Raw genomic sequence first — 20106 nt, 5'->3', positions numbered from 1 at the left:
TATCCCTTCGTGAAGCCAGCCTGTTCGCTTGATTGACAAAAGTTCAGTGTTGCCCTTATTCTATAGGAGATTATCTTGGTGAATATTTTGTATAATACTGGGAGTAAGCTAATGGACCTGTTATTTTTCAATTCTTTAACGTCTCCCTTTTTGTGGATTAGTATGCTTGCATTCGTCCAGTTTTCTGGCACCCTTGCAGTGTATAGACACCTCGTATAAAGAGCCACCAGTTTTCCAAGCATTGCCTCCTCCATCTTTGAATAAATTGATTGTTATTCCATCTTCTCCTGCCACTCTTCTTCGTCGCTAGTTATAGGAGTTTCTGTACCCTGTTCATTACTGTTTCTAATGGAGGTATCCCGACTCCTCTGGGTACTGTACAGGTCAGTATAGAATTCTTCCACTGCTTTTACTATACCTTCAAGATTGCTGATAGGTATTACCCTGCTTATGTTTCAGTGCATACATCTTGGTTTGTCCTATGCAAAGTTTCCTCACAGATTTCAGGCTGTGTCAGTTTTTTTACGATTTCAGTCTTTCTCTCGTTATGGTTTCGAATATAACTTATTTTCGCCTTGTTTATCAGTTTTGACAGTTCCGCGAATTCTGTCTTATCTATTGAGTTCAACACTTTCATTCTTTGTCGCTTCTTTATTAGGTCCTTTGTTACTTGGGAGAGCTAACCTACTGGTTACCTTGGTGCCTTGCCTCCCACTTCAATTGCTGCCTCTGAAGGTAGCCTAGTTATGGTTTCATTCATTACCTCTGTCATCATCTCACTGTTCTAAGTTTGCGTATTTGTTTGCAAGTTCCAGCCTTAATTTGTCTGCTTGTACCCTTGCTGCATCTAGGTTGGCCTGTTTCTTCTTGACCAAATTTAATCTTTCTCTCCAAATTGAGGGGAATCCTAGCCCTCGCTAACCTATGATCACTGCACTTTACCCTACCTAACACATCTATATCCTGCACTATGCTGGAATTGGCAGAAAGTATGATCGTTGTCTTCATTGTGAGTGGATGTCGGAGTGTAGGCTCATACTACCGTTAATCTATACCTCTTAAGTTCGATTACGACTGCTGCTACCCTCTCAATAATGCTGTAGAATTTGTCAATGTTCCCCACTATGTCCTGATGGATTAGGAATCCTACCCTGTATTGCTTCTTACCTGGCAGCCCTTTATAGCAGAGGACATGACCGTTAGTCGGCACTATGTAAGCCTCTCCAGTTCTAATCTCGCTAAGGCTGATATCGCAAACAATGTCTCATAGTTCCTCAAAGAGTCCTGCTAAGCTAGCCTCGCTCCACAGAGTGCGGGTGTTAAAGGTTGACAGGGCCAATTTTCATTGGCGGCCTGCCCGGACCCAGATTCTTGGCACCCTCTGCTGCATTAAAGATCTGACTGCCGCCTTGATCAGATGCTCCGCAGCTGGTAAGGACTGATGGCCATGGGTTAATTGCAGGAATCGCAAGGGAGGTAGTGGCCGCATACTGCATCAGGGAGGCCAATTCCTGTTCTGGTGAGGGAGTGTCCTTGATGATGCTTAGTGGGCTTTCTTAATTTGGTTTTACCTGGATTAGTATATCCCCACTCGCTCTCAGCATCTTTTGCCAGCATGAGGCGCCACTCCAAGCCTTGCTTTAAATCTGAACCTAACAGATTTGTTTTTGAGGCATTTCGCATGGAAAAGACGACTACGTTAACAGCACCGCTTATGTTGGCATCGCAAACAAGAGTATCTCAGTTGGAGGATTAGCAGAAGGCATACATGGTAATAATGCTGTTTTATTATTCTTATATAGGAAATTTCAGTTATAATCCAGCGTTTAAGGTGTTGGTGTCTTTGTGTCCTGTTTATATTGCACTGGCAACATGATTACAGATTACCCGCCGTGGTTGCTGAGTGGCTGTGGTGTTAGGCTGCTGAGCATGAGGTCGCGGGATCGAATCCCGGCCATGGCGGCCGCATTTCGATGAGGACGAAATGCGAAAACACCGGTGTGCTTAGATTTAGGTGCACGTTAAAGAACCCCAGGTGGTCGAAATTTCCGGAGTCCCCTACTACGGCGTGCCTCATAATCAAAGTGGTTTTGGCACGTAAAACCCCATAATTAAATTTTTTTAATTTTTAGTGATTACAGATTGAGAATCTGTGGTAATAAGGTACAATCTAATGTTTCACTCCTTCCTGTCAGCTGCACTTATTGTCACTGGCCTCCGCAGGTTCCCCCTTCGTACCCTTTGTGGACAAGTGTCGACAGCCATTCGCCATCATCCAGCCTATGGAAATCGCCAGCCGCCAAGGTTCGGAGTTGCCCCAGCACATCAAGCCATGTGTACCGATTGACGAGTATAAGCACTTGGGGCTGACGCAAGCACGGCCATTGCCTGCAGAAATGTCTCCGCATGGTACGCACCATGTCTTTGGTAGTTGTCCACTTTCACAGTGAGTTGTCAAAGTCGCTGTTAAAACTACAGCAAAAAACTACTACTAAAGCTGCCAGCATATCGGCATGCAAGAAAGAGCATTGGTTTGAGGCTACAAGATAATAAAAACAGCGGTGGTAGTGGCTTCAAGTAATGCCATTTCAGACCTGCGGTCATTGCAAAATTTGAAAAAAGAATCGCGACAGTGAAGGGTTTCAGCATCCGAAATTTCAGACGTCCTTGCGTATTGGCTCTGTTTGGTACTTAGCAATGCCGTGAAGGTGTCCAAAAATCGGGTATACGAAAAAGTGGTCATCTGATGCATGTTCCTGTACATTGCACTGGCTTAAATGCATTGGCTCTGCTCTGTACAATGCGCCTGGGCCTCCTTGACACTGACCATGCCACCACACGTTGGCAGTGCCAGATGAAAAACTTGAAACTCTCCAATATAGCTTCACTGTGAAAGTAAAAAAGTATGCATGTGCAATGCCACACTTCATGCATAAGTTTTTGCTTCGCACAGCTTTTAGTTTTCCAATGAGTTTTTAAACAATACCCATGCCGTTCACAATGGCCCAATGAAACTGACACGGTGTGTCATGTTATTATGTCATTGCAGCCAAGCAGCCATACGTAAGGTTGCGTCCATTGCCGGGCAAGAAAAAAACAAGCACAAAGAGTGTTAGTGAGGGTCATGTTTATTATGAAAAGTACTGTTCGCTCAATGAAACCAAAATTAAAACAATGTCTGTACGTAGAGTACAAACTCTGCCTCATTTGACTAACCTGAAAGGCTTTCCGAAAAAAAAAAAAACCTTTAAACCGTTTGGTCTCTTGCAACTGTATTTACTTGTTAGGCATATTTGTAGCCATCAAAGAACAATGTGGGAATACATCGAATCATATAATGACAATATGCTTAAGGAATTCAAGAACATATTAAGAATTATGCATATGATGCAGGTTATAGAGTGCCAGTTTTGGAGGAACCATAAAGTAGAACCCCATTCATGCAAGATATACTAACTGGGAAAGCGTACAATCCAAAACAAAATTGGACCAAGTTGACATCCACGTAATGTGAAGCGTCGTGCGAATCGTTGCAACGTGAGAAGTCAACGTGAATTGAGCTGGTGGTTGTTTGGCATCCCGAGATACGTTTTGTTTTCCTATTCCAGTTATTTAGGGCTGGCGGCGGAGAAACCAAAAGGAAATCGAACTGGTTGGTGACACCGGCTCCTGTCAGAGCGAAACTTGACATTCACATTGCGCTGCCTGCAGCAGGGGATGGCGGTGTTTTGTTTATCGCTTACTAAGGGCGTGCAATGTGTTTCCAATTGCACTATGCCCCACGCACTGTACGACAGGTTAAGGTGCTTATCACAATAGGGTTAGGGGTTAGAAGTGTCTTCCCGTTCCTTAAAGTTATGCCTAGCATTTTTTGTTCTATCGCTCGTTTCACTGTCCTTAAATACTCGAGCTTCCTTCTTAATCTCCAAGTTTCTGCCTTGTATGTTAGTAGGGCATAATTGAGGGATCGTACTTTTCTTTTCAAGGATAGGGTTAAGCTGCTGGTCACGACTTGGTCTGCCCATTCCAACCCATTCTAACTCTTCTGTCAATTATCTTGATTGGGGCCCCCTGTGAATACAGTAGAACCCTGTTGACACGTTTTCAAAGGGGCAGCGGGAAAAAAAAATGTGCCAGCCGAGAGAACATATCCGTGAGAAAGGGCACAACGTCAGAAACAGTCCAAGTAGCAGCCAGTGCAGTTATCTGTGTTGGTACTTGTACTGTGACCAGGAATGGCACGTGCGCATGAGTATAAGGTACACGTGCGGTGCTACACGACAATGGCCCCTGCCACAGTATTTTTTGTGCGCTTCAACGCCTAACATGGTTCTGCTGGTAACATGGTAAACCGGCATTGGGTAATGCATATAAGGCCCTCGCAGGCCCCAGAGTGAATGTAACCCTGGACTTGTTCCTAGAAAGTTTTAATCGATGCGCGCTTTTTCAGATGCTTCACCAACTGCTCTTTGCGTGCTCTCTCTCAATGTTTGTGTAGTGCTTGGCTTGTGCAACTTTGGTCGTTCATTTCAAACTTTAGTTGCTTGTTGCAATCAATTGGTTGCTTGTTGCAATCAATTGGTTGCTTGTTGCAATCAATTGGTTGCTTGGTGTAATCAATTGGTCGCTTGGTGCAATCAATTGGTCGCTTGTTGCATTGAATCGGTCACTTGTTGCCCTGCACCGTTATATTTACGTGGTGGCCACATAAATGCGACATAACATGCAGGAATATACAGAATGGTGCTGTATCAAACGGAAACATAATACATTGGAGTCGGCGGGATTGAGGTCGGGACCCCAAAAACGCAACATAGCAGCCGGGAAAATGCAACAGCGAGGAACGTGTCATTTGGGTTCCACTGTAATTGACCTTGACAAATGTACCCGTTACATTCCTCTTAAGTTTATGTTCATCTTTATTGGCCATTTAATTCCACTGCAGGGCAATGATCTCCACATCCATCACCAGCTATCCCTATTTTCAATCAGTAGATTCTACCTTGGGCTCCCTCAGGGAAGCGCACGTGGGCTTTCCTTTGAAATTTTCCCGGTTTTCATACTGTACAGCAGTTTGGTGCTTCGCCGACACAATTACTAGTGTGCGATTTAAGCACCACACTGGTTTGTTTATATGCCCAAACCCTGTGAGGAGACATTTAATCTCAGCTAGAGTATCGCCCAACCTGGCGGTGTTGTGGCATTGGTGTTGCGCTGCTAGGCCCGAGGGCACTTGATCAAATCCCAGCCACGGCGGCTACACTTTAATTGGGGCAAAAGGCAAAAACGCTTGTGGTGCCATGCATTGGGTGCACACGAAGGTACCTCAGGTGGTCCAAATTGTTCTGGTGTCCCCCCACTATGGCGTGCTTCATAATCATATTGTGGTTTTCGCACATAAAGCCCTTACAATTAAATTTTTTTTCAAAGCTCTATCAGCTACTTGTTTTCTCTACAACCTACACCGCTGTGTTCACGCGTACCATTTTTGTTCCATTGCTCATTGTGCGATCCTTCACCTCTTCACTATCCTCCAAGTCAGTGCCATTGGATATGGTGCTGGTAGAATGGACTGATCGTATGTTTCTTTGAATGGAATGCCCCCATGACAAGATGACATGAAGTTAAGTTGCTGTGAATCTTTTTATAATGGTGAGGCAATTACTCTTAAGAGTGAATCTGCCTGTACAACCTCTGCTGTTGAGCCATGCTGACACCTGTCAACCTTCACAGTTGGCAGCGCCGTCATCAAACCAGCGTCGGAGCATTGCCAGCAGCAATTTGGCATGCCTGCACCCACGAACACTCCTTCTCCCAGCTCGCGAATTCCTCGCATCTCACGGGCCTGCTCCTCTGCACATACCCAACAGCAAGTCAGGCGTTGCATTGAAACACTGCACTCATCCCCTTCCGTTGGCAGCGCTTTGTCATGTGACAGGCTTGGTGAGTTCTTCTTTGTATATAGTGGTATCTCCACACTAGTTGCATGTTTGCTGCAGTATGTGCCAGATATTTTTAGTTCGAATATATTATTTTATTAGGCTGCCATTGTTGGCAATGCATTTAAGAATTGCAGTATTTCAAATGCCATGGATGCCACCGAGCACGACATGCTCTGGGTAGTTTGTGCAGTAGTGATACAGAGGCCTCTGACGGTGTTCCGAGCAATACCTGGTCCACTGTGCCTCGGACACAACAGGTTTTTCTTTTTGAAATGAGAACACATTCCTTTCTCTCCCACAAGGCGAACAGTCAAGGGCACTGCATTCTTTTTCTGGCCGTAAAAATTAGGTGTGCATTGCAATCAAAGGCACGTTACAGTTGGGTAAATGTGGTATGTCATGTTGCTAGGGCCCTGTGCAGGTGACCGAGCGTGTGAGCCCCAGGGAGCTGCCACAGCATCTGTTGCTACCATGACGGATGCCAGCCAGACGAAAACATGTGCTCCTCAAAAGTGAGTTTTCGGGTTCTGTTGCCATGCTGATGCCGACAGATGCATTAGTCGGTGCAGTTATGTAGTTCGAAAAGGTCTTTGCTGTGCATTCAAGATGACGGATACGTGCGGACAAGCCTTGTGAGGGTCGCAGAAGCTTTACTTATTTATTAAAGTGCTTTCCTCGCCCAAAGGCACTATAGAAAGGAGTGGGATAGATGAACAAGCATACATGCGCTGTGCCTTCGACATTTCGTTCACGTTGAATCGAGAGATGCACGAAAGTCAATTTGATCGCTGTTGCTGCCGCGATTTTTCGCTCTAGCATTTCGACAGCGAGTTTCTGTGCTCGTTGAGCAAATGTGTTCATGTTGACCTGTGTGCACATGACACTGGGCTTGTTAATTTAGTTAAAACACATTGGCAAGCTAGTTGGTTTGAATCTATGATAGAATGTGTAAGCACGACTGAACGAGCGTACAGAAAGAAGCAGACAGAGCTGTCTCTGTGTCTATTCTTTCTGCGTCCTCGTTCAGCCATGCTTCAATATAATGTCATTGCTAATTAATTTCGTAAGTAAATGTTTACAAGTTAATACAGCCAATAAAACAAGTATCCTTACTTTGTATAGCTATCTACTGATTTGTTATCGTAATCGATGCTTCGCCTTTCGGGTGAAACTGTGACTTGTTTTCAGTGTTTTGCATCAGCCACAATTTTCAAGTGGCTGGATAGGTGCTAGCTTGCTAGACATGAGACGTTCTCATTTCTGATGTTCCTGTAGTGAGTTTTTGCATGAAGTCCACATTCTGTAAACTCGACAAAACTCGTTAAACAATTGAAAACTCTTTAACTTGCGTCTCTAAGCTTTTTATGATTCCAAATAAATTTTCAGTGAACAAAATTAATTGGCACCTCGAAGGGTTACTAGTGTTACTGTGATACCCAAAAGGCTCTTCTAATTTCACTTCTTTTGCACAAGGCAATGTGCATGCACGGAAGGATACCCAATAGTTCTGTGCAGTCCTCGTGCTCAAAAAAGTGCTTCGAGCTTTTAACTGCATCTCTTGCCGACTGGTTAGAAACAGTAATTCACACTGGAACTGTAATATGTCTTTTAAGAGAATCATGGCCTTCGCCACAAACTCCACTGATAATTTCAGATCTCTTCAGAACAGGTAGCGAGAGCGTCATCTGGGGTTCCTTATTTCTGGCGCTGTAAATGCAACAGTAGTGGTAATGAAACTGAAAGAGCCTACCATTTCCATTGCTGTCTTCTTCTTCGGGAATCATTAAATGCCTATTGGAGTACTCGTGATAGAAACACCATTGCAACTCCATCTTTAATATGTGTTTACCTTCCCACTACGGCTTGATGGACTGGGTTATTTTCACTCTACATAGCATCACCCTTTGACATGTTCTTTGAACTTTTACTTTTCCATACAACTGTGAGGGAGGTGGTAGTTTTTGCTAAAGTTCCATTTAAACGGAATTCACAGAAAGATGGGTTACGTTTAACCCAAGTTTGTTTACATTGTGCCTGTGGGCTGCCAACTAAATTTGGTATCATCGTTCTGTTTAGCCAGCACTTCTGTTTAGTTCATCCATAGTTCACTGTATCCAGTGCTTACTATATCTGTATTCAACAGTGCTCATGTTTACCCACCTCCACTAAAACGTAAAAACTAATTCATAGTGAAATTTCAAGTGTTCACCCTCCCCCTTGCTTGTCACTGTTTTCAACCTTTAGGTCAAGAAAAAGCACCGTACCTTCAATTGGCCATGAATATGGGGATACGAGCCTATCCAGTAGCAGCTCCTACAGCCCTCTGCCGCCGTTTGAACTCCATTTCTTTTCGCCTGACTTTGAAAAGTACAGAAGTCCCTTCAAAGACTGCGTACAGGACTACAAATCCCCCATCTTGCAATACGGTAAGTGTTTTCGAAACGTGCGACTATACCTGTAGACTTACCTTCATGGTGCAACCCATTGGGCCATGCCAAGTGTTGGTCATAGTGGAACAAACACAGGTTACAGTATGACCACCATATCTCATTGTAACTCATTACCTCCTATATTGAAAGAGATGCTGCATAGTATGGACTATTGACATTATAATGTGCAAACACAGATGATTTGTTCCATTAGGGCTAGCCTTTAGTTATGCTTTTTTCTGCATACGGATGGTATACTAGTAGAACCCTTCTACTGTTTTCCATGGGACTGCGAGAGGAAGACGTAACAGGTAACAGTCGAGAAACGTATTGTGTGAACATGCTGTTAAATGTTACACTATGCATGGCTGAGCCTCGAAAGCATTCGCCATCTGATAATGCCATCTGATAACCACGTGGCCAGGAATGATTTCGAAGCAAACAACACGGGCGATTAAGCTGTTTGCAGAACTTCACTGAATGAGGAGTCAGCAAGCAATCTGGAAGCAGCGCGGTTGGCGGGGTCCATTCGTGTTTCAGAGGGTGGCATAGCGTTGAGCTGTGGGCGCAGCCCATTAGTTTTCTGAGGGGTGAAAGGGCGATGCGAGAGAGGTGCAAAAAGGCTGGAAAATGAGTGCATGGCAGCTCTTAGGGCAGCGGGCCATCGTTCAGCGATTACAATTTCTTTGCTTTTCTCTTCAAGGATTTCACACAAACACCCAGCAGCTAGACTTCATCGTTACAGTCGGTAATGTGGCATTAGGGCATTGTAGTAAGCGGGCTATTTCACGATGTAAAACATACAAAAGTTGACGGTGCAGCAGCTTCTCATTGTTATAATGATACCGGTTTTAACAATATATCGGTTATAAGTGGGTTCAACTGTACCTGCTCATTCGTAAGATTTCACGTGACTAGCACTAGATGCATCAGCGTACAAGCGAAGGTATTCTTAATGCGCCCATCTCGGCTGCGGGAGGTGGTGAGTTTGATTCTCTCTGCTGCCGGGCACCCAATAATTCAAATGGGCACAACTGTACCCTGGCCTGGCTTTTGGCTTCCAGTGATACGCTTGGGAAAGAGGCCTATCCCCTAAATGCCCGTTGAAACCCTCGCGAACACAAAAATTGAGTGATGTTTGGGCCGCTCTCATGGTGACGATTTCCCATCTGGAGCCCCAAATGCACCTGTTGAGGCCTTTGGGTTGGGGACAAACAGCCCTTTCCAAGCGTTGAGGTCCTGTGATGGCCAAATACCAGGCTGGGAGCGTGCCTATTGTAACGGTAAATACCCGGTGGCAGCACTTTCCTCCCACAGCCACGGCGGTGCTCTTCAACAAGGCCTTCTATGGTTGAGCAGGAGGCACTCAGACAACTTGTAAATCTCTATTGGCCCCTCTTTCGACACATGGACCACCACGAGAAGCCGAGCACTAGGCCAAGAAACATCTCTACCCATTAGAAAAGGCCGGTGGGCTTTTGGCAGCACCGGAATTTGAACTCGGTACCTCCCGCATATGAGGCGGATACTCTACCGCTAGGCCACTGCTGTGAAGGTGCTACCTTAACTGTGTGGTGCTGGCAGCTTAGGCTGTGTTGCACAAATTCATTTTGATGCTTTCGGTCTACACGCAGGCTTAACCTGTTCCACGTAGTAAGGGCACAAACGAACTTGGTAGGCATGCTCTCTGCTTTTTTTTGGCCCTCAGTATAGCCCATGGGTACAATCTCGGACCTGATCAGTTGTGGGTGTTAACTTCCCGCATCTGTTTGCCACCCACTACCTTACCTGTCTTTGCTGTCGGGCCTTACCAGCCAAATGGCTCTAAGGTAGCTGAAAAACTATACTGTTACGAGATTGTCGACGTTGGGGCGAAGGCGAACGAGAATAGGAGCAGTTCGGTGCAGGAGAATCAGCGGCAGCGTTATCGGAGCGTGCGACATAGGGACTAGAAGGGCCACCTGGGGGGCGAGAGTAGGCAGTATAAGTAGGCCGGGTCGGGGAACTCCAGCGACTGCGACAGTGCCGAGAAATGTGCCCGATTCGATGGCATTGGAAACAAATGGGCTTGTCATCAGCAGTGCGCCATTCAGATGGGTTGCGGATACGTGGTGGGTAAGAAGATGCGGGGCGGAATCGAAGAAGCCGGGCGGGTATCAGGACGATGGCCTGAGCAGATGGTGTGAAGACCCATCTTTTCGATTTCTTGGCGGACAACTGCCTGGATCAGCGAGACTGTGACTGCAGATGTGTTGGTGGGACTGGAGTCGAAGGCAGCCGGATAGGCTGCCTTGATCTCACACCGGACGATCCTGGTAACATTGGCAGTGTTGTTGGGACGAGGAGTGTCGACACAGGAAGATGTCGCTGGGGTGTTGGGCAGACAGCCAAAATGCTGGTCAATACGTCGGCTTTTAACAAGTTCCAGGCGGCGGCACTCTTTTATAACAGCATCCACCGCCGCTACGTTGTTGCAAACGAGCAAGTTGAAGGCGTCATCGGCAATGCCTTTGAGGATGTGGGCAACCGTGTCGGACTCAGTCATGTGGGTGTCAACTTTGCGGCACAGAGCCAAGACGTCCTGAATGTACGTGACATAGGGCTCTGTTGATGTCTGCACACGGCCGGAAAGCGCCTTCTGCGCGGCAAGTTGGTGACCGTAGGGGTTGCCGAAGAAGTTTTGAAGCTGTCTTAAGTGAATCCCAACTGGTGAGCTCATCTTCGTGCGTACGATACCAAACTCTAGGTGTGCCACCGAGGTAAAAGACTACGTTGGCGAGCATAATGGTAGGGTCCCACCGTTTATTGCGGCTGACGTGTTCATACAGGCTGATCCAGTCATCGACGTCTTCCCCATCTTTGCCCGAGAACATGCCAGGATCACGGGGAGCGGGGAGAGTGATGTAGTCGATGAGGATAGCAATAGGGGCTTGTTGGTACGGCATATCTTATTTTGTTATAGCGCAAGCTTGACAAGGACAAAAGAAGGCACATCAGACACACACAGCGCTACTTTCAACAACAGGTTTATTTCTCGTTCTCGTCGCTATATATACACCCTCGACCTGTCATACACCATGTGTAACATTTTTGGAAAAATAAACAAAAGATATAAACTGGGAACCACACGTAGGCAGTTTTTTGATTCACGTATTCAAAGACATGTACGCGTTCAACGCGAACAAAGATAATTCAGCTCTTTTGATGATAATGAAATGGAAGTTTTACTGACACATGCATCGCCGAATGTTGCTATGTGTGTGGCTTCTATTATCAAGCGCGTCATTTCACACCTGCTTCTACTCATGATCACTGTTACTTTGAATCTTGGTCTGCACTTGCATCTCTGGCAATGGATGGCAAGAAAGCCGTCAGCGCCACGTTGTTAACTTTGTTACTATGTTCTCGTAGCCTGTCATTTATGCATCTACCTGTTTGACCGATGTAGGATTGTCCACAGCTGAGAGGAATACGGTATACCACGCCGGCGATGCAATCAACGAATTTGTTTTTGTGTTCTTTTTCGCATGCGCTATGTGGGATTCTTTCCGGCCTTGTGGTTTTACAGAGGCTGACCAATTTATTAGGTGCCGAAAACACAACGTTAATGCCGCTCCTTCCAGCAATCTTCTTTATTCTATGGGAGAATCCGTGTATGTAGGGGATGACGGCAACCTTTCCTTTGTCCATGTCAGTGCTCGACACGTGCACCTGCTCCGAACTGCTTTGCTGCGCCTTCTTAAGCAGTCCTTCTGCGACTGACACAAGCACGTGGCTCGGGTAACCAGCGCAGCTTAAACGCGAGGCTTGCCGTTCGAAGCTATCGTACATTAGGTGTTGGCATGATTTTTTCAGTGCTTCGCTGAAACACATCTTCGCGATTCCCCTCTTCACAAGCTTTGTATGCGCGGAATGAAACGGTAAAAGTGGCTTACTTGCCCTAGGTTCGGAGCACTGACATGAACAAAGGAAAGGTTGCCGTCATCCCCTACATACACGGATTCTCCCATAGAATAAAGAAGATTGCTGGAAGGAGCGGCATTAACGTTGTGTTTTCGGCACCTAATAAATTGGTCAGCCTCTGTAAAACCACAAGGCCGGAAAGAATCCCACATAGCGCATGCGAAAAAAAACATAAAAACAAATTCGTTGATTGCATCGCCGGCGTGGTATACCGTATTGCTCTCAGCTGTGGACAATCCTACATCGGTCAAACAGGTAGATGCATAAATGACAGGCTACGAGAGCATAGTAACAAAGTTAACAACGTGGCCGCTGACGGCTTTCTTGCCATCCATTGCCAGAGATGCAAGTGCAGACCAAGATTCAAAGAAACAGTGATCATGAGTAGAAGCAGGTGTGAAATGACGCGCTTGATAATAGAAGCCAGACACATAGCAACATTCGGCGATGCATGCGTCAGTAAAACTTCCATTTCATTATCATCAAAAGAGCTGAATTATCTTTGTTCGCGTTGAAGGTGTACATGTCTTTGAATACGTGAATCAAAAAACTGCCTACGTGTGGTTCGCAGTTTATATCTTTTGTTTATTTTTCCAAAAATGTTACACGTGGTGTATGACAGGTCGAGGGTGTATATATAGCGACGAGAACGAGAAATAAACCTGTTGTTGAAAGTAGCGCTGTGTGTGTCTGATGTGCCTTCTTTTGTCCTTGTCAAGCTTGCGCTATAACAAATTAAGAGTGATGTAGGTCGTCGAGGTGGCAGCAGGTGTCGGAGCCGGCGGAGCCGGGTTGTCGTCACCGGGAGCCATGAAGGAAGGCTCGACGTACCGTCCACCGCGAAGCTCCGTGACGAGGTACAGGGAACGTCCACCTCCACCAGATATGTTACGTAGGAAGACGCAGACGAAAAGCTATGTACAAATATATTTACGAGAAAATATGCTGCGCTTGGTCAAGAGGCAACAGCCCGCGCTAGCTTCTAATCGTTGTCGTCGTCTTCTTACTGCTCGGCTCTTAGTCATTGGAAATACTATCCTGTAGCAATATCATGAGCAATAGTAAGAGTATGGTGAGCAACCTGAACGGCTCCTTCTTCACAGCTGTCATTTTTAACTGCAACGTGCATGCGGAACATGCACAAAAATAGAACAAGGCACCTAAGGTCAGCCATCCAAAACTTTGGTCGTCATTATACATCGGTTCAATAAAGGTGGTGGTGCCTTTGTATCGATTGTCAAATAATTTGGCAACCAATTATAGACCGGTGTCTTTGACATCTGCTTGTTGTAAAACACTAGAACATGTTATTTACTCTGGTCTTATTAAGCACTTTCATGACCATGATTTTTTCATCCCTGGATTTCATGGGATGGATTTCGCATGGGATTATCCTACGCCACTCAACTTACTGAATTCATACATAACATTGCACTCGGCTTCAACAATAGTACACAGATAGGTGCTATTTTTATTGATTTTAGAAAGGTATTTGATGTAGTCCCGCATAACTTGCTTTTGCACAAACTGTCATTTCTTGGCCTCCCCGATTCACCTTACGGTTGGCTTAGATTATTTGTATAAACGGCAGCATAAAGTGGTTCTGAACGGTGCGATGTCGAGAACGGTTAATGTGTTATGAAGTGTGCCTCAAGGGTCGGTCCTTGAACTGTTGCTGTTCCTCATATTTATCAATGATTTAGGTGAAGGCTGTGTTTCAAATATCACACTAGTATATGTGGATGATTGCGTTGCAGTTTGATCTCGAAAAAATTTGTTGCTGGTGTGCTAAATGGAAAATGGGTTTAACATAGCAAAGTGTTATGTTAAATTCACGAGCAAAAAGAAAAAGGTGCCTCGTTCATACTCTGTAAATGTTTTAGTGAAATGCGTTGAAGTCAAATACCTGGGCGTCACTTTAACTGCGGCATTAGACTGGACATCCCACATTGACATAGCAAGCGCTAAAGCATGCCACCGTTTGCACCATTTCCAGAGGAACTTCAAGTATGCGCCCAAACCTTTGAAGGAAGCTTTGTATCTTACAAATATTAGGCCAGTGTTAGAATATGCTTGCGCAGCATGGGACCCCTTCACAAAAGTTCAAGATAAGTTAGAACGTGCTCAGAAAAGAGCTGCGAAATCCTTCACGGGCATCTACGACTACAAAATTAGAGGTTCGCAAATCGGGGAAAATCTGGGGTGGAAGTTGCTGTCCACACGCAGAAAAATAATCGGGTTAAAGCTTTTACACAACATTAACAGCCGTTATACAGCAATCGGTAAAAACATATATTTAAAACCTCCTCATTATCAGTCTAAGAGATGTGACAATTCCAAGAAAATAAGGGCCTGCCAAAGTCGTATTAATGTATTTAAGTTTTCATTCTTTCCGCGAACAATTGCAGTATGGAATTTTCTCCCGGATAAGGTAGTGTCTGCACCCAATTTTTCATCTCATAGAGAACTTTACATGAATCTGTTTTAGAAAATATTTCCAGCGTGCCGTTTCATGCATTGTGTAACAAATTTTATAATCGTGTGTTAGTATTGGATGTGTTTCTTTCTCTACCAATTACGATGATTGCATATTTAACACCATAGCTGATATGATGCAGTTTTTCGTGAAGTTCAATCTTTGACCTTTATTTTTGTAATTAACCCCCCCACGATAATGCCCAACTCGGGCACTGTAGGTATTTTAGTAAATAAGTAAATCAAGCAGGTGCAAAAACCAAGTCAGTGACTGTAAATGGATTGGTCTTTAGCTTGACTTGGCTGTGAGCACTTTCATGGTAATGTGATTTGCTGAAAATGAAATTGGTGATTGATAATACATGTCTTTCAAATTGTATCCATTGGTTTAGAATAATATATCTACTTAAAAAATTTTGCACTCTGAACACTGACACAACTAATCTTTATTAGGAGCAAAATGCAAAAGGAAACGCAACCTGCTTGTGCATATGCCATTAAGTGACATCAAGAAATACATCGGCAAGCAACTGTGTGTCACAATCTAACAATGTGATAGAATGTTCAAATACACAATTCTCATGTCCTGTGTTCTCTTCATCTTACGATTGTTTTCAGCTCTGATATCTTGCATTCATTCACTGCAATTATCCCAACTCTACCTTTTTGACATTTGAATACAATTTTTCTCTGAACATGTAGTGCACCAATATGAAACATTTAATGGTGATAATACAGTAAAAGCTCGTTAATTCGAACCGCAAGGGGAAGCCGCTTCAGTTCGAATTAACGAAAGTTCGAACTAACGAAAGTGAAGGAGAGCAACAGTACACTGCGATTTGGAAGCAGAAGGGCATGTCAGATATTTGGCGTGTCAGAAAGTGATGGCGTGTGCCGCGGGCACGCGCCATCTTCAAGTCGAAGCTCTGGGTCCGTCTGTGCCGCACCACCGATGTGCACCGAAACTAACGTTAGCCGAGGCTTAACATCATCACAAGGAATCGCGACGGCCGATACCTCCTAAGCTGAAAACAGAGGTACACAACCGATGAAGACTGCCGAGACAAAGAGGCTGAACATGTGAAGGTGGCGAAGACCCTGATTCGTTGGTTCTTGATTGCAAGCGCAGCTGCGGCGTACTTGATTCGCTGTGTTTTGGCGCTTGCCGTGCCATCTCCGCACAACATTAGCAGCTGTACAAGATTTGCGAAGCCTCCGAGATTCGCAACGGGCAAGAAGTCTCGGAGGTTACGTAGAACGGAGAGGCGGCAGCCGCCGCTGCCTTCTTGCTGACCCCGCGCCGGTTAGATTTTTTTTCCTCTGCTGAGAGACAGTTACTGCGCTGCACTTTACCCCAACCTTTCCTTCCCATCATCAAAAATCTCCTTCTCTCCGATTTTGCCTTCTCTCGCCGTTCTCTCCGTTTCGGAGGCAATACAGCTTTGTGTGTAGGCAGTAGGCGCGTTTCTCTGGCCGTGTGCCAGGCGAGCGTAGTTCGAATTATCCGTGAGGGAACCTTCTCGTGTTCGAATTAACGGACTTTTTTATACATAGACTTCTGTGGAGCTTGGCTGGACCAAATCGTACAGTTCGAATTATCCATAAATTTGAATTATTGAAGTTCGAATTAACGAGCTTTCACTGTAGCCATGTTGCGAGACATCCAAGGCAGTCTGTGTCCAAAGCTGTTCGTGTCTTGTGATGAACTGCTTCCGATTAGTTGTATTCATTTATTTTGTTCTTTAATTCAGGTGACTCCTCCCCAGAGCTTACTCCCCCACGGGTGACCACAGCTGATGCCAAAAAAAATGTCGCCATCCCCTTGCCAGATTCGCCAGCACACTACAGTGAGTATCCCAACTTGACTGACAGTATGCAAGCAGACCGAGACCCTTAATGATATATCAAAGAACAGCTCTAATCTTATCCTGCCTTGGTTAGCAATCATCTGCCCCATTTTAAGTCTATTATAACACAGCCCATAGCGCCCCAGTGGTGATGATTCCTTGCCCTCATGGCCGCATTACAACAGGGACACAATAGAAGAGATGCCAGCATGCTAAATATGCAACTGAACACCATAGAAACACTTTTATTTTATTTATTTACTCTCATACCCACAGCGCCATTTAGGCATTACAGTGGGGGTGTTACATATATCAATGTAAACAGCTTATTGCATCGAATAAACAGCATTATACTATACAATACAACGAAAGAGAAAAAGAGAAGAAAAAAACCGCAAAAATGACATGACAAAAATGGTACATTAGGATATCAATGTACACCTAATCTAGAGCCTTCATCTTTAGCATCTCTAATAGTCCAGGCATTGCTTTGGGATGCTAAACCAGATTAACAATGATAAAGGTGGTGTTTCCAACCAAAAAGTATTTATTACATGTGGAATTCTATAGTCAACTGTTCTCCTTCCTTAGAAGTTAAGAGGCGTGTGCAGAAAAAAGGGCGAAAGAAGGAAGAGATGTGCCTCTGTTGCTAGGCGGCACTTGCCTGGGTGTAGCATGCATTCGCAAAGCACGATGTGTCTTCTCCTCTAAAATAGATGTAAAAAAAAAATTAATCCGGCATTTTTTTTTATTGAGTGCATCTCAGGTTTTTCTAACCCGTGCATCATGGCGTCTGCTGTATGCCTTGTCTGCTAGTGTACTGTTTCGCTGCCGCAAAGGATATACAGAAATCTAAGGATCCCCAGATTTCTGAATATTAGTTCATAGTACTCTGAGGCATTGTTATTATGACACGGAAGCTGAGTAATGATCGTTATTCTGAAAAGTTCGGTATTCTGGAGTTGATATCACAAATATTTTTAGATTAGAAGCATAAGAAGACAGCTGGGGATTACTGAAGAGTTCGTTAATTTTGGTGCTCGTAGTAAAGGGGGTTTCACTGTACTATAATGAACTTTCACTGTACTATAATGAACTTTAGGGCACTGCAACCTATTGTTCATTATTCTGACAAGTCATTATATTGAACACTCCAGGATTAACCATCCCATCCATTAACCCATCAGTTCATCAGTTGTCAGTATATGAATTTGTAGCCACAAGAAATGTTGCTGTTGGCTCTCAGCCTGCATAATTGCTATGTTCCATGAATTCTGCTGCCATTCACTATGGCGTGCAGAAAAGAGATGTCGACGCCAAGAAAAACCACCGAAAAAAGAGGAAGCTCCCTATTGCCTCCCCAAAGCACGATCTTCATCTATTTTTTCACATTCCTTGCCATGGACACTGCAACCGTCTCGCTCAAGGCGGACACCTGAACTATTTCAAAGCGCAAGCGTGATTGTGTGACATACCCACTAGCACGAAGGTTACATTGTTCCACACCCGTAGCTGGTATGGCCTCAGAAAGATAGGCGAAAGAAAGTAGCATGCATAGAAAGGCGGAAAGGAGGGAGAGACGTGCCTCCGTTGTTAGGCGACACATCTCTTGGCGGAGCACGTGCTCGCAAAGCCTGATCCGTGGTCGCCTCCGCAATAAAACAAAAGGTCCCCCACTGCGTTTTTCTCCTCTGGCACTGTTTTGGGTTTTCTGAACCCATGTGCTGCGGCGTTCACTTTCTATGCCCTGTCTGCTAGTCTACAGTTCCGGCTGTCGCGAAGGATTCGTGGCAATCTAAGAATTGCCAGATTTAGGAATAAATATTTGTAGTACTGAGGCATTAAAGTGACACGGAAACTGAACAACGATTGTTATTCCAGAAAGTTTGGTATCCCAAACTTCGTAATACTGTAATATATTCACATTCAAATTATAGTTAGTCAGAGGGCATTTCTGAAAAGTTCAGTTGCATCACATTGAAATGAAAAAGTTTAGTTGTGCTGGTCATGTGATGCATATTGAAGACAACCGGGGGTCTATTAGTTACAGAATGGGTGCCACGAGGAAGGAAGTGCATTTGTGGATAACAGAGAATTAAGTTGCACAATAAAATCGGGAAATTCATTACGTTCGTTCGGAGAGGCCTTTATCGTGCAGTGGACATAAATATGGCTGATAATAGTGCGTCATATGCAGTTCAATCTGGCGTGAAGTAGGTTGTAGTTCTATCATACCTGCCAACCCTCATGAATTTTTTGTAATGTTTATGAATTAGGGCTTGTTCTACGATTTTACTAATGTTGCGTCAATTTTTATAACAAATGAATTCTGTTCTCAGGAAAGTTGCAAAGTTGAAAGATGGGATGGGGTAAAATTGCAAAATGTGCATCTCAAAAACTGAACTTTGGCTGCGCCAAGTATTATCACCATCCTCTTGTGTCAATGCAAAAGGCCATATGCCAGAAGGGTACATGCTTCGAAGAGGTTTAAAATAGGTTCCTTGTGTAGGCTGAATCGGCAAGAGCAGTGTCATTGAAACACCCATTGTGATATTCTGTGTACTTAGTAAGTCTCTGCTGTTCCAAGTTTGCTTCTGCTTGCGTGCTGCGTCTGAAAGTAAATCGTCGTAAATAAAATGTGAATGTACCCACAAAATGTGTGTGCTCAAGGTAAACATTCGTAAAACTCTTACTATACACTTCCCCTTATGTCCACGGGGATTCTTAAGAATTTCAAATACACGTGTATTTCAATACACGTGTTGGAGGTACAATTTCAAATATATAAATTATTCTGTAGAAGCATTGTAGATAAAAAACAACTGTGCCGCAAAATGCACAAAGTGAGGCTTCTATTACCGCTACTCCTTGCAGAGTGTCTACAGCATTACCTGCCAATTAGAAACAGAGTATAGCCACATTATTTTTCATAGCGCTGTACCTTTCGAATATCCAAAAAAATCATGTACTCTTAAGTGCTGGGAATAGGGGTGCAAAATTCCCAGAAATGTTAAACTGGAGGAAATTTTTTTTTTATTTCAGAAAATTTGTGAAATTTTGAGAAAAAATTGCAACTTCATTAAAAATAGCTTATATTTACTATTCCTGCAATGGAAAATAATTATCCCTGAATACATGCACTAATTACTCAAAGAATGCAAAGACAATCGAATGAACACCTTGTCCTCTTCTACAAAAGATGGCTAATCTGATAACTGAGAAAAAGGTCACTCTGTCAATCACTGTCACCGGACACACTCGCGTTAAAATCGGTCGCAGCTGCTTCCCCATTCGGATTTGATTGCACGTGGATGAGCTTTCGAACATGTTTACTTGTGAGTCTGTTGCCAAACTCGTTACGAACATTTCAAAGCAAAGACCAGTTTTGTTCACAGCTGGCAGATGGCGAAGGTATCTGCATCAGCCTAGAAGCCATAGGTGTCAGTTGGT

General features: G+C 44.3%; 1 protein-coding gene across 7 annotated transcripts in view; it reads left to right on the top strand.

Annotated features, from left to right (window-relative positions):
* The window catches only part of LOC135899726 (uncharacterized), an 80844-nt gene that overhangs the window by 42275 nt on the left and 18463 nt on the right, over window positions 1-20106 (top strand). For 4 of the 7 annotated variants that reach the window (XM_065429045.2, XM_065429047.2, XM_065429044.2 and 1 more), the window contains 5 exons: window positions 2224-2409; window positions 5734-5943; window positions 6352-6454; window positions 8187-8368; window positions 16561-16656. In XM_065429045.2, the coding sequence (XP_065285117.1) occupies window positions 2224-2409; window positions 5734-5943; window positions 6352-6454; window positions 8187-8368; window positions 16561-16656 (777 nt within the window). The remainder of the gene's footprint in view (window positions 1-2223; window positions 2410-5733; window positions 5944-6351; window positions 6455-8186; window positions 8369-16560; window positions 16657-20106) is intronic. The other 3 variants (XM_065429046.1, XM_065429050.1, XM_065429049.1) reach the window with 3 other exon arrangements.

Source organism: Dermacentor albipictus, chromosome 5 (assembly GCF_038994185.2).
Source record: "Dermacentor albipictus isolate Rhodes 1998 colony chromosome 5, USDA_Dalb.pri_finalv2, whole genome shotgun sequence".
NCBI lineage: Eukaryota > Metazoa > Arthropoda > Arachnida > Ixodida > Ixodidae > Dermacentor > Dermacentor albipictus.
This window is presented reverse-complemented; position numbering and strand designations above follow the sequence as displayed.